General features: G+C 43.9%; 1 protein-coding gene across 1 annotated transcript; it reads right to left on the minus strand.

The window, feature by feature from the left end:
- lhx4 (LIM homeobox 4) lies at positions 1 to 10860 on the minus strand. The gene is made up of 6 exons (XM_040053130.1): positions 9445 to 10860; positions 5600 to 5771; positions 4080 to 4282; positions 3388 to 3542; positions 2657 to 2828; positions 1 to 1848 (listed from the first exon to the last, which is right to left on the minus strand). The coding sequence occupies exons 1-6, from the start codon at positions 9521 to 9523 to the stop codon at positions 1466 to 1468; spliced, it is 1164 nt and encodes a 387-aa protein (XP_039909064.1). The 5' UTR covers positions 9524 to 10860; the 3' UTR covers positions 1 to 1465.
- Positions 10861 to 15063: the final 4203 nt, after the last annotated feature.

Below are 15063 nucleotides of genomic sequence, written 5' to 3' on the forward strand. Positions count from 1 at the left end.
TAACAAAAGAAGTACCCACATGAATAAGACTCTGTTTCTCTTTTGAAGCAGAGATCAAATCTGAATGATGGTTCCTGCATGCTCAGCAGGTCAAGAATCAGAAACACCGAATCGTTCCACTGTTTCAGCTGTTGTGGGTCTTTAAAGATGCAGCTGTGGGAAATGCATCGGCCCGGCAGTCGTGCCAGCACTGACGCTAAAGCATCAGCCCTGAATGTGGGGGACTATCGGTAATCCCTCTGACATGCAGGCCAGGCAGTGGGAGAACAGGCTGACGACACATCTGGGGTCAGTAAGTAGGTTGATAGCAGGCAAAGCTGCACTGAGTAGATTACCAAGAGGCGCCTGGATCAGACCGAAGAAGCTCAAGAGAGTTTTTATCTGTGTTCCTGCTTGTTAGCATTTTAAGTGTCAAATTTACGTTTGCTTTTCAACGTCTGCAAAAGAATCTGCATGTGCATACGAATGGATAAGATGCGGGGCGTGTTTAGCGGTTAGAACTGAATATTTCCAAACCGTATACATGTCTTGACTTTGCCTTAAACGTATAAGCTTTTTATTCCTGGCGAGTCTGTGTCTGAGATAATTTAATACTGACGGACGTCTGCTTCCAGACCAGCTTTTACACAGATGACAACAAGTCAAGCACCTATAAATATAGAAGAGAGATCTGCTTTGTAGCAAACAGTGATCGCCCTCATTCAAAGAGGGGAGACATAAACTTCTAATGAACAGACGGACGGACAGAGGAAAGGACGGGCAGACCAACAGTCATCTATTTCCTAATAAGTTTGAGCACTATGTTAAAAACAACAAAAGCATCAGCGTGGTTCAAAATTAACACTTGTGCCGCTCTTTTTTTGTAAATTTCTCTCCCAATGAAACACTGTTTGTTGCCTTGTGCATACGTCTCTCCTCCTTTTCTCTGCTCTCCCCACATTCCTGTCCACACGTGTAGAGAGACGAGGAGAGTAAAGTGCATCGCCAATGTAAAGGCTTGGATGTGGCTGTACGGCAGGCCTGCTCAGTATGAATGAGAAGCATGCAGGTGACTCCTGGGTTTCGTAGGGACTTTGATCTGGATTGTGTCGCCCTAATGTTGTGTGGTTTATTTCAAGGGATGAGACGTTTCTCCCCTGTGAGCATTACTCCACCGATATATTTGAGATCCGGTCTCACTTTCAGAGAGTGAACGAACAAAACAAAGTGTAAAAAACGATCGTATGATGCAGAGTTGACTCATTCTGTGTGGAGGCGTTCTCGCTGCTTCTGCTCAGACTACATATCTCGATGGCTACCTCAACAACTACGACTGCTGCGGGACTCTCCCTTCTCCTTCGCCCAACATCGCACCCGAAACATACCAGCAGTGGACCGTGGAGAGCGATAGAAAGAAATGTAAAAAGCCTTCTGAGTCCACTTTGATGTTTCCCCACAGTACTGGTTTTTTTACCATGTCTGAGACTCAAAACTGGGAATGGTCCATCTCGTCCAGCCATGAGGCGGGGCTGGTGGGGAAGTCAGGGTATCCCGTACTGCTCCCTGTGGAGAGGTCTGAGGTCGGGCCTCCTGCCATGGCCCTCAGAGCCTGTCCCACACCACCCGGCCCCCCCTGTGCCACCAGGCTGTCCATGTTGAAGCTCAGGTTGTTGAGGAGAGGAGTGTGGCCGGGCAGAGAGGCGATGGAGGAGGGCGACTGGGGGAGACCGTAAGGGCTTCCCGCTCGGATGTCGTGGTAGGGCTGTCCCGCCGCGTCGACGGAGAAGCCGCCGTTCAGCGCGTTGGTCACATCGCCGACGCTCCCGTAAAGCCCGTTGGCGTGGCCGAGATCTGACAGGACCTGGTCGTCTGCAGAGGAGAAACCGTCACTTAGCACGAGGAGTGTAAAAACTTTGAGACATCAACAGCGCCGTCACCTGTGCGAGCATTATACAGTTGTTATATTTCAATACAGTTAAGTGCTTTTACGAGTCAGATTTATTGTGGCAGATTTCATGGAGGTACAGTAAATGGACGAGCCACTGAAGTCTTTGAAACGCTTTTCGGTTCTCTTAGCGAGAAAGTGAGAAAGGATGCTCTTTCTGCTTCATCTCTAACCGAGCAATTACTGCAGCACAAAATATTTGTTTCCATCTCGTCCCTCCCCTGGGTGGCTTCAATAACAACAACGCCCCAGAGCGCTTTCTCTCTAATTGACTAAAAGCCTCACATGCTTTATAGAGTTTCTGTCACCATGTTTTCATTTCTCATAAAAATAGCCTTCTTTGGCTTGAGGACTTTTATGACTACCAAAAACGGGGTGTGCAAACATTAAATAACATGGCATGTCTAAAACGCCGTTTGCATCCCACTAAGGACCCTCTCTCTTTTCCAATAAGCTCCATCATGGTGACAAACAGAGGCAGGAGGATGCGTCAGCAGCCACAGGGATGTGTGACGGGAATGTGAAATGAGAATGCCATTTTGGATTTGCCCGACTGCGACGCCACGCGTTGATGAATGCTAGAAAACAAATGAAACGCCACAAAGACACTTCCGATTGCCGCGGCGCTCGTGTCATTTAGCAGCTTCTAGGCTCCCTCGATCCCATTAGCACGGCAGCATGACGGACAATTCCCTTCAGGGATCTCACTTTTAAGCAATAAAAGCTGCATACCTCTGAAGCTCAGCTCGCTGTCGCTGAGTCCCGCGTCGTCAGCTGAGCTCTCCTTCTCCACTTTAGTTCCTCCTCGGCTGCGTTTGACACTTTTATAAAACTGAGTCCAGCGATGCCGCCCTGCGTCTTTCTTCAGACGCTTTTCCTTCGCTCGCCGGTTCTGAAACCAAACCTGTGGAACATTTATCGTTAAGTGCAAATGAAATTATGAAACACTCTGAAACATTATCTCCAACTAATAATAAATGACAACAGCAACGATACGTTCTTAGTCTGACTTCAGCCTCGGCCTTTGTTTGACGCAATATAGCGTCGCTCTTTATAAATGTGTTTATTTGCAACCTGAGCTTTTAAATTCACAAATAAACTCATCAAATTTTAATTATCTCACCACAGTCGATACCAGAAATTTTAGGTAGGAAAACAAACGCGTGACACTAAAGTGAATGTGTGAAAAAAATGTAAGCTTTGCACGTGGATTCTCAATAAGGTCTGATCTTTTTAGCTCTGAAACACTCTAAAATACTAAATATGCTCATTTAAATTTAAAATTCAAGTAAAATGCATGTGAATTATGTTGTTTCCAAATATGTATTTGCTTTTTAACATTTGTATCAGCACTTGAGAGGCCGGGATTCAGTGATTCCAAAGTAACTTGCTTCATTACAAAAACTCGATCCCAGTGAGTCAGCTTTCTCAGGGACCTGCAGGATATAGCCAAAATACTCTACCTGCACCACTCTCATGTCTAACCCCGTCTCCGATGACAGCTGCTCTCTGACGTGGCGTGCAGGCTTCGGCGAGTTTTTGTAGGCACTTTTGAGGGTCTCCAGCTGTTTGGCGGTGATGGTGGTCCTTGGTCTCTTGGTCCCTGCCTCTGAATCATCTGAAAACACCACACACACAAGCGTGAGTGACTTCTTCCTAGATTTGTCATGTTGCCTCAGCAGGCACTGCCCTCAGGCCTTCACATTGAGCGTGTCTGTGCTCAGTGAAGTGAATGGTCATGTATAGAAGTGTATTATTGTCCTTGTGCATCTGTCCCACTCCCACAGCAGAGGACATAAATCTATTCACTGCCGGAGGAATGGAGTGATTGGAACAGCACCATATAAGAGCATTGCTTCACTTTGCATAATCAATCAGAGATGCACGGACATCTGAGGAGAGAGGGAGGGAGAGAAGCAGCACACACCCACAAACAAACAACACGGATCCACCGGCAGGAGTCGTATTACCGCTTTGCAGCGTGAATACAACTTTATCCATGATTCATAGTGTTGTGATTCTGGTGTAGTTAAGTGAAGTCATCAGCACTAAACCAGGTGGATAAAAACTGCTAAGAGTTATTGAAACATCTCTTTTTTCATATTTTCAGTAAACGCTCGTTGTAGCCGAACATCGAATGCTCCTGCACACCTACCATTTTGTTTGGCGGCCTCGTAATCCACCTTGCACACCAGCCTCCCGTCTTCCATGAGGTAAAACTCGTCCCCGGTGGCCAGCTGTCTGCTGCACATGATGCAGGCGAAGCAGTGCAGGTGATAAACAAAGTCCTGCGCCTTCCGCACAACCTGTGTCGGCGGGATGCCCTGCTGACACGATGCACATTTTGTACCAAAACGTCTGCAGGAAAACATGAAGGAGAGAGAGAGAGAGACGCCATTAAAAAAATTTGTAAAACGCCGGCAGGGTGGACTGATGGAAAGAGTGCGAGCAGCTGAGATTAAAATTTCACACACTACATGACTATTTCTTCATCTGCAGCCAAGAATGATGGCACAGTGTCTGTATTAATAGGAACTCCAGCTGCTGAGGAGGGAAAAACCATCCCTGGAATGTGTTTCTGTTAACGGTAGATCTGCCAGCAGACTGATAGATGGACTGGATCAGTGCACTGTGTGGGTTTGAGTGTGCATCTGCATGTTTGCATGTTTATGTGATTGCAGATGAACTACTGACAGCTCTAGATGAGGAGGAGGAAGAGTAAAAAGAGAACAAGAAGAGGAAGAGGAGGAGAAGGAGGAGGAGGGGTCCTCACAGTAAAGACACCCCGAGGAGAACCAATAAAACACTGACTCAGGAGAGGCTTTAAATCACAGCACAGACACACAAAAATAAAAAGAGCAAGGTGAGGCCTCCAAATCACCTCTGGGAAGCAAACACCAGCAAAGCTATGTGTATGTATTATTTAGTATGTGTGTCTGTGTGTGTTTGAACATGCTACAGCCCCCACCAGCACTGCCCCCTGGGTCACCTAACACAGTTAGCTCCCAGTGAGACTCCGGAGCTCTTTAGGTCTCTTTCTAGCTTTGAGCATTAAAACCTTTCAAACATGATTTAGTAAAAAGCCCCAATATGCCGATCGTGTTATGGATAAAAGTCAAACTCAATTTTCTCCTGCAATGCCTCAAACATCCAATTGTTGAAAGAATAAATGGCAACTAGACTGTGAAATAAAGGGATTTTTAATCTTGCCTACAGTGTGACAGAGCTGCCACTACACTGGGAATCAGGCAACTGTGCTCATTATGAGGGCAACCAGCATCACACATGTTCAGTCACAACAAAGAGGAAAACCATCAACGTCCAACCCAAGCAAACACACCTGCAAGCTGTGTTTCTGTTGTTCTTCATAAATTAGGGGAAAGTGGTGAATATGTATTATTAAATAATTAAAGGTAAAAAGACAAAGGTTAGCCTAATACACATGTATGGCACGATGTTATATTGCTAGCATTTTAACCGTGTTAGCAAACGGAAACCAGTCGGTTGCAATACTAAATGCACCGGAACTATTACAGGTCACAGTCGGATTTTTGTCAAGGAAAATTGTAATATTTGTTAGTGCTGCCCTGGAGAAAGGCTGGGCCAGTGCTCACTCTGCAGGAAACAATCCACGCGGAAGGTAAGAGGAGAAAGCAAAGGAAGAAGCGCACTTACTTGAAGAAATCCTCCTTGCAGTAGACGCTTCCTGCCCGGGAGAAACATTTGTCCGCCAGCGGTGTCTGGCAGTCGGCGCACTTGAGGCACTTGGAGTGCCAGTGTCTGTCCAGCACCTTCAGGATGAACTTGTCCAGGATGTGCTGACTACAGCCTGCACACTGAGGGATCTCTGTGACGGAAACAAGCGCAGTCCCGCGTAGTTAACAGAGAAGCAAAGAGGCAAAGAGAAATAAGCGCTTTACGCGAACGAAATTCATTTAGTTTTACCTTTACAAAAACAACAACAAAAAATGAAATTACATTCATGGTGACGGAGAATTGTTTCGCACATTAAAGCAGGTTTTCGGGGTTTCCCCTAAATCTGCAAGCCTGTAGTTTAGTTTTAGACAATAAACTCGGGTTTCACTCATATTTCCGTGTAGATATAATAACAATGAAATCTGGAGATTATGTGCATGGGTGTTTATTTTCTAAAGGCCCGTCACTGTAACAAACACCGTGACGTGGTATCATATCGGTTTCATTTTTTATAAAAATGTTATTTATTTTGCTTCTGTTTATATATTTATTTTATTTTATTACGACTTATTTTGCTGTTGCTATCACAGCTAAACAGGACAAAAAATATATACATTTCGCGTATTTGTATTGTCCGTCTCTGTCCAAGGTGCTGAACTCGGAGCTGTTCGCTTGTAGGGCGAAAATAATTTTCTGACGAAATATTGATTTTTGTTTCTCTTAATTTCGTTAGCCAGATCTAGTTTGACCCTAATTAATCTCCTAATGATTTTATGGGAAGCATGGTGGCAACCAGTGTTAGAAGGTGAGGCGGTTTCTGGATGTAAATCAGGGTCAAGGGGAGATTAAATTTAATTTTTGTGAATGTAAAAAAAAGAAAGGGAAAAAAGGTGTCTTGGCACACCACACGTGCCCATTCGGAGGCAGATATTAGCAATTAAATTTGGCATCGATGATAAACTACAGGTAAGCTGCACATTTCAAGACGTCTTAAAAAGCGAAATAAAATCAAAACATAATTTCTTTCAAAACAAAAACCGATTTTCTGTCAAAGTAGCACATTTATAGAGATCAAACAGCATATTTTTTATATTTTAATATTTGTATTTGTAGCATTTTTATTATTACAGTAACTCCTACTCCTTCTATTGAATTAAAGATTGTAAAAGTCCACCTGCAATGCTCCATAAACTAACATCACGTCAGCATTTGTCTTTAAAGACCTTTAGACTGTTTTTGTTCTCGGCCTGTCTTTGTCACACATCTGCATGATGCTACACGACGAGAAAAAACTGTAAAAAAAAAAAAAAAAAAAAAAACCATACTGAGAAAAAACAAGTGACCGGGGCCGGTGACCACCATGAAGCTAAGACACCCACACATCACAACCTTTTTGCTGTGGAGAGAAAACATATCGGCCGTGAAATCATCTTACAATAACCGTGTAAAGCGCCGGGTGCCTCATGCGTAATCCCCACACACAATACTGCGTGCAAAACCAAGCTCACTGACTCTGCACCGTGGAGGCGCGGACACGCACATTTTAGAGGGGTTTTATGTACTACTCTTAGTACCTTTGGCATTTCTGTGATTTTAATTTTAATTTCAAGGAGGAGAAATAACTGTAACTCAGTGAAAATGAGCTTTTTTTTAAAAAAAATCATTTTATTTTCAGTATTCATTCGTTTATTTTGCGAAGAGTAAGAACAGAGTAAGAACCTCATCGAAATATTCGGTCCTTATTACAGAAGCTTAAAAAACCCAGTGCGCACACTGTTACACACAGAGGAACATTCCGGCACAGACACAGCTTGGACTGGCTTTGTGTCTCCTCGGCGAGGTAATTCTCATAGAAAGGGTAGAAGAAGGCAGTGAAATTATTATGAAAGGGTGGCCTGTGTCTCGGACTTTAAAATGGGAAAGCATTTTAAATATCCAGAGATAAGTGGTGGGTGAAGCCGAGCGGGATGGCTTTGGAGAGAGAAGTGGTGCTGAAAGGAAAGCAGCACGATTCTTGGCAACGACAGGGCGTTCGCCATCCAGCTTCAGTGTGTGTGTGTGTGTGTGTGTGTGTGTGTGTGTGTGTGTGTGTGTGTGTGTGTGTGTGTGTGTGTGTGAGAGAGAGAGAGAGAGAGAGAGAGAGGAGAGAGTAAACCTCGTGTATTCAGGAGGTCTTCTTCATATCTTATTATCTGTTGCCACCACTCTTCACCACGTGCAGTCTCATCGCTTTGCTCATTTCACACAGCGGGTAAAACACACTTTCAGACTCTTTTAGCAGGGTGTTGTTTAGAAGAAGAAACGAAAGGAGGAGGAGGAGGAAGAAGAAGTGCACTCTGGCAGCCGTCGGTTGTCAAGCGATTTGTGTTAATTAAACGTGAAGTAAACACTCTATATCAACGACTAATAGCCTGCAGGTTAAGGTGTGGGTGTAATTGCCCTGAGTCAGCAGAGGACTGTGTGTGTGATATAAAATGCTCAGATATATTCTGCTTTGCTTTTATTCCTGAAATAATCCAGGTTTAAATCCAGGATGCCTGCTGGCTCTGCAGGGGGCTGAGTGGCAGGATCTTTATCCAATCTTTTAATCTGTCTCGATTTATAAAATTAAAGAGCATAAGCCCACCATATAGAGGCTTCCCCCCAGTTGGTGAGGTTTAAATACTTCACTGAACAGGCTGGAAGTCTTAGATGACTCTTGTCATATTTCACCGTTGTTTACGGTTTTTTAGTCGGATGGGCGCAATGTGGAAAAACCTGAAAGATTACCCTCAGTTTTGTTATATAGTTTTAGCCATTTGTTAACAGATTTCAAACCTTGAATGTGCGTCTTTAAATGTGCATCGTGAGTATTTTGAAAACAGAGCAGTCCAGGAATTTCGCTCGACGTTATCCCGTTCTGTTGTGGATTATTTTTGACGTTACCCTATTAGACCCGGTCCATCTGTACATTGTTACTAACTGGCATATTAAATAATTAGGTCAGAACAGAAATGTATCCAGTTGCACTTAGACCTTGATTGCGCGAACAGATTGTAAAAAAGAAAGAAAGAAAAGGTTTGGCACAGATTAACAGGAGAACAGATGTAAGGCATTTCTCGCCTTTGATGCTGGAAGGTAGAAAATACATTGATACATCGACAATTAACTACTAAATATCTGCCCTTATCCTCAATAATAATAATAATAATAATAATAATAATAATAATAATAATAATAATTTCACTTTTATTAGTGCTTAAATTGTAATAAATAAAAGTGTTTCAAGCCATTTAATCCGACCCAGTGACGAGTGTCAGTCAAAGTCAGTGTGTTTGTCTGATGGGTGATGACAACTGCGCCTGATCTCTTGACCATGCAGACTCTTTTACAAATTAACAGCTGGGAGGCTCCGTGTGAGCCCAGCAACCTGACGCGGGAAGTTAGAGGCCAAACTAGGGAATCATAAATGTCGCCTTTCACCAGAAATTATTTTTCACCCAGGATGAGTGAAAAATATCACAGTTTGCGCTTCTACTCGCAGCCTAACGCGGAATACGTCTTCGCTATCTGAGGCTGCGAAGATTAATTGGACATGCGGGTGGCTGTGAGGCCGTGAAGCAGAATCGTCTACGAGGCGCTTTTGCACCGTGAAATAAAGACTAAGCATGGCACATTAGTGGTGTACGTGACAAACTAAGACTCCCCCAATCTCGCTCGGGTTGCTGGAACTAAGCCCCTCTCCCTACAGTCAAATCCCCGCAGCACCGGTTGCGCTCGCCAACCAGTTTCCAGACTGATCGTGGACAGAAGAAGAGGAAGAACAGGAGAAAAAAATGTCTTACGCTGCAGTGGCACTCCGAGAATCTCCGGTAAACTCTTCACAGGACTCTCTGTCGGTAGGACCGCCGCACTTTGCATCATCGTGATCCAAACCGGGAGACAAGCGCACGCACATACACCCGCAAAACGGTGGGCGCACTCCCCCGTCCTGTCTCGTGAAGAAAACAAACAATGATGCTGATGTTGTTGGGCCTTCGTGCGATTTGGAGGCTGATCTCTGTCGCTGTCCCGTCAAGCCTCTATTCCTGTTATTTTCCTATTCCCGGGATGGTGTCCGTGCTGTGCCGTGCCGTGTTGAGCTGTTTTGGAGTGGATCAGACAGGCTGCTTGGTCCATTCAGCGCTGCAGGGGCGGCGGGGCCTGACGTCACCACGGCAGAGGCTGACCGGGAGCCAATAGGAGGGCAGGAAGAGGAGGCCCCCCGAAAGCGGAAAGCATCCTCAATAGGTGTACAAGGAAGAAGGAGAAAGGAGAGGAGCAGGGGAGTCTTACATGCTATATGAGAAAGTCTCTGGAGAGGCGGGGCCTCGCTCCCTTGGAGACCATAAATAGCTCACTGCAGTGGCTTCCGGAGGGTCCCCGGGCAAGCAGGGCTCCTTTAGGAGAGGAGGAGAAGGGACCCGTGTTGCCAGGAAAATTAGAGTTCAGCTACATGTCATTTTACTTTAGAAATGATCCACGAAGCAACAAAAAAGAAAGCGTGTCTGCTGTCCACGCAGATTTCCCTGCGGATCGTCCAGACTACAGTGTTGTTTCTTCAGCACCCACGTCTGTGACCAAATGCGATGCAAAAATGTACTTTTATAGAATATCAGCAGGTGGGATGGCGGCATCAGTCAATTCAATGCAAGTAAACGCATTTTTCTTCATTTTTATTATTTGGTGATGGGATTGATTGGCCCTATAAAACACGCATGTAGGCACCATCACACCTGAAAAGTATCCCTGTAATCTGAGGTCTTACTACAGCTAATGGTGCAAAAAAAGGGAAAAAATAATAAATGAAGCCACACCACAGAAGGAATATTATTGGACACGTCTGAGTCACATTCACAGCACCGTCACCTGTAGCCCTTTCCCCCGGCAGTGGCAGCTCCCGTGCAGCTGCTCTCTCAGTGACAGGTAGGATTAGGAGTCTGGGCGCAGTCCTCCTGACACTGCTCATTTCAAACCCCATCGTCTGAGTCTGCTCTCCCGGATAAGATATTCCCTCCGGAGGGCCGCTAGTTCAGGCTAGATGAACTCAATCTTCGCTTCCAATTTACTTCAAGCATGGAAAGAAAAGCACACAGTGGCGCTTTGCCGCCGCGGTCCGCCTCCAAACCAGTGCAGGTTGTTTCCATCAACTCCAAGTCCGTCTGAGGGTCCCAGGTGATTGTTTGCAGCTCTCTCTCTCACACACACACTCACACACACACACACACACCACATGTTCAACTAAAACAAAACCAGTAATTTTTCTTTATTTAAAAAAACAAACAATAAGTGAAAGCATTTCTTTTTAGTTTATTTACCGCTTGGCTATTTTAGGTGAGGTTTTAGGGTTGTATCAATTCGACGCATTTATACCCTTTAATATCCAACACATGTTTGAGATCTTCTGTGATGTGACTCAATATTTTGCACTAGTAATAGATCAAAACTAGCGGACTATTTTATTTGGCTTTACAAATATCAGAAAAAGGGGAGAACAAGCTCTGGCAAAGTAAATTTAAGTTGTCGTCATATTATGCGTATTTCCCCCTTTTTGCCCATAAACTGATTCTATCTCTGTTTATTATTTATTTATTTATTTATTTATTTTATAGCCACCCTATGGTGTTTGGACCCACAATCCCCTTCGCCTGTATGCGTGGCGTTTCCAGATATAATTTAGTAAAATGAAAATGGACATCAGGATGATTAAAAGGCAGGCTGGGATATTACAGGAATTTTATCCGTCCATCCATCCATCCACCAGTAACGCGCACGTGTGGCGAGGGGATCATATGGTCTCACTTTATTTTCATTATACACTTTTCCCCTCAAGATCATTCAATTTATTCGACTATTCAATTACTCTGATTGTTGGAATCGAGGCCCTTTAGCTGTCCTAGAAAACAATGCAGATAAAATGCTCTTAAACTGTCAGCAAAGGGCAACACAATTAGAATAATTGACGGATGCAAATGCAGCGAGAGAGAAGATACGAGCGCGCACATCTGGTTTAGTGGGACAGTAAATGATGAGGTGCGTTTTTCATCTTTAAATGAGATGGCAAAGCAACGTGGCTATTAGTGCACTGAATGATGTGCAAAACAATCCGCATTTGGGGGGTAATCGTTTTGCATTTTACAAATATATGTATGCTGCACACAACAGTTAAAAATAATAGTAATTGAAGTGTGAAATTACAGAGAAGATATATTTAATGTTATTATCCAAGGGGACTCAAACGGCTTCCGCTCTGTTAAATTCGCCCAGGCAGTCAAATGAAGTTTAATTCGTAAACATTTTTAACACAAATCAGTAAAGATGTTTTTGATTTTTCTGTTTTTATGATACATATTTGGAAGGAGGTTATTTATCTAAATGAATGTAATCTTGAGAGGAGGCAGCTCTCGGACAATAACTCAAACAGAGGGCGACTCCTTTGCCACCGCCGTTGACCCAAGCACCTCTAATTAGATCTAATATTTCAGTGGATGAGTTCATTGTCACCAAAGCGCAAATCTGCGATTCACAGATCCATCTTAGTGAGAGCAGAGAGTCAGAATATCTTATGTGATCAGGCTTTCATGGAGCACGATTCATTTGTGGGATGAAAACCTGCAGCAGGCCTGGTTCATAACGAGCCACAACAGAAAAAGCTTCATCTGAGTGTTTATTATTTTTGTGCGTTTAAATGTATTATTTGAATGTTAGTCACACAAACCAACGTGGATGTCAGCTGAGCACATTAGCACATTTGCCTTGCAATGGTGATAACACGGTTCAGAGCACAGATTCAGCCTGGGTACGATCAAATTCATGCAGAGACTGCGAGCAGAACAAATGCGTTATGTTCCAGTGGCTTCCCTTCATGCAACACTTACACTTTAGAAGTGCGTAAATGTATTCTCGACTTCCAAGACGAATTACAGCCCAGCGCATCGCGCAGACCTACCTGGCAGTCTGTCTCCTCTCTGCTCTCCCTCCTCCTCCTCGCCTTCTTCTTCTCCTCCTCCATACCGCCGAGGCTCGTTTCAGCGGGGTGAGCCAGAGCTCGCAGGGAAACTGCAGTAGTCAGTCCACACTGTCTCCGCCGTCCACCCGCAAAACAACATCAGGTAGCAGCGGCACCGTGTCCCCACGCATTTGGTCCGAAAGCAGGAAAGGAACAGAGAGAGGGAGAGAGGCAGAAAGCGAGGGGGAAACCTTAGGAGAGAGCTCGGAGGAGAAAATTAAATTGCACTTGGGGGGCAAATTCTATTAGGGAATAGTTATTGTCTCCTGACAGCTCCTGTCCATTTGGGTAATTAGTAGAAGAGATTGGTTGAACAAACGAAATCTATTCCCGTCAGAAATGATATTTTCCAATTCCCTGATTGAACCTGACCCTGTCCTGCTAAGACGAGGCGGTAATAGGCTCATTTGACTCGAATAACTACAACAGTTTAAGCCAAGCCTGCCCGAAGAAGGATTTCATTTGGATTTTGCTTTATTTTCACGACACACTGATAAGATTTAATTGAAACACTATTAATATTATTTATTTATGACAAGATAAAGACACACAAACAGGAGAATTCAGCAGGATCCCCCTTTAACTGAAAGCCCTTTTCAGTTAAATTATCCAGTTTCAATTAGAAGTCCTGTGATGCACTGGCACCTGCCCAAGGTGCTGCCCTGTCTGAATGCTGCCCGTCGTGCTGGAATAGACTCCCGACCCTCACGAACTTCATTAGATAAGCGTGGAAAGCAAATGGATATAAGGATGAATGAAAGCTGAGACCTGAAGCTTAAGCTGCTCTTGCAAACCAGAGTGCAAAAAATAATCTGGATTCAGGTGAAACCTCCTGATGCAAAAATGATGTTAATGTGTGATTAGCAGAAGTCCAGAGCTGCAAAAACACATTAACAGCTCCTATAAGATTACAGTTCCTCTGCAGCTCCTGTTGTTTTCTCTGCATTCTCAGATTTAAAATAGGCATTCTGAATTAGTTCGCATTTCCACCGTTCATGGGGCACACACAGCTCATGCATAGCATTTAAAATACAAGACTGATTTTGACCAACATTATTGAATGAAACCATTTTTTTTTAAATTTCAGCAAATAAAACCCAAAACCAAATAAAATGCATTTACTCCAGTGTTGTATTTTGATATTTCTATTTAAGATAACTATTAAAATCAGATTATTTTACTGCAGATGACTGATCATAACAAACTACTCAGTAAAAATGTGTGAAGGCCCGCATCCACAACCTAAAGATTTCCACAGAAAGCCTGTGTTGCGTCTTTGATGCTCGGTGAAAGGAGCAGTGTTGGCTGAGTGAGTGAAAGCGGTGTGACTGACAAGTGCTGGCTCTTCTCCAACTTCATTATCCAAGCACTTCCTGTAAGCTATATGCTAACTCTGGAGGGGAAGGGGTGGGGGTGAAACAGGAGCAGAGCCTCGTTTCCCAAAATCATCTATAAGGTGGTGTCATTGTAAAGAAGTACAATGGGAACAAGATGATCCAGGCTTAACAATGTTTTTGGGAAACTGAGCCCAGATCAGCAGAAGTGAAGGTCGGGGTTGTGTTGTAATGAAATGATGCGGAGACGTGAACTCACAATTTTAAGTCCTGAAAGTTAAATTATGAGATTAAACAAGCATGAAGCAGTGAAAGTGATTATATTGGAGGAATTTAAAAATAGTTACTTAAAATGATATAAAAACCCATGTCTGCATTATTAATGTGGAAGGAATCACAAATGAATTCGAATAAGACAAACGCATCAACCTGGGTGTATTCCACAGTTTCATCTGGTGTAACTCTGGTGTGCTGGGTGTGCTGGGTGTGCTGGTTGTGCTGGTTGTGCTGGTTGTGCTGGTTCGGGGTCTTTGGGAGCAAAACAAAAACTTATAATCTGTGCTCATTCATCAGCCATTAATTTGAGTGAACTGACAGAAGTAGAAGTTATTGCATAAACTGAAAACCTTGGTACAGGCTGCATGAACACTCACTGAGATGTTTGCAGATCTCGGCAGATGAGCGTCCACATGAAAGGGGGAGGGACTGCAGCAGAGAAATGAGATGGGTCTGACCCTGCGTGACTCCTGCGTTTAAAAGGCTGCATGTTTAAAACCCGAAAGGGGATCTGGCTTAGTTAGGATGCAATGTATACCAATACCATATATTAACCTCTTTTTCATAATTTATTCACCCCCACTCCACCCCCACACCCACATTCTCCCTCTACCCACAGCAGGAAGCTTTATAGTATTATTAAAGTCAGAAAGAGAGATGACAGAAAAATGCATCAAGCCCCTCCTGCATTTTAATATCAATACCGGCGGGGTAATAAACATCGAGGCAGAGAGCGTACAGGAGACGAGTGACTATAAAACTCTGCATTGTCTAATTTATGGAAGACAGCAACAGGGCAGGAAGGT

The sequence above is a fragment of the Simochromis diagramma genome, unplaced genomic scaffold, assembly GCF_900408965.1.
Source record: "Simochromis diagramma unplaced genomic scaffold, fSimDia1.1 OVJJ01000419.1, whole genome shotgun sequence".
Classification (NCBI taxonomy): Eukaryota; Metazoa; Chordata; class Actinopteri; order Cichliformes; family Cichlidae; genus Simochromis; species Simochromis diagramma.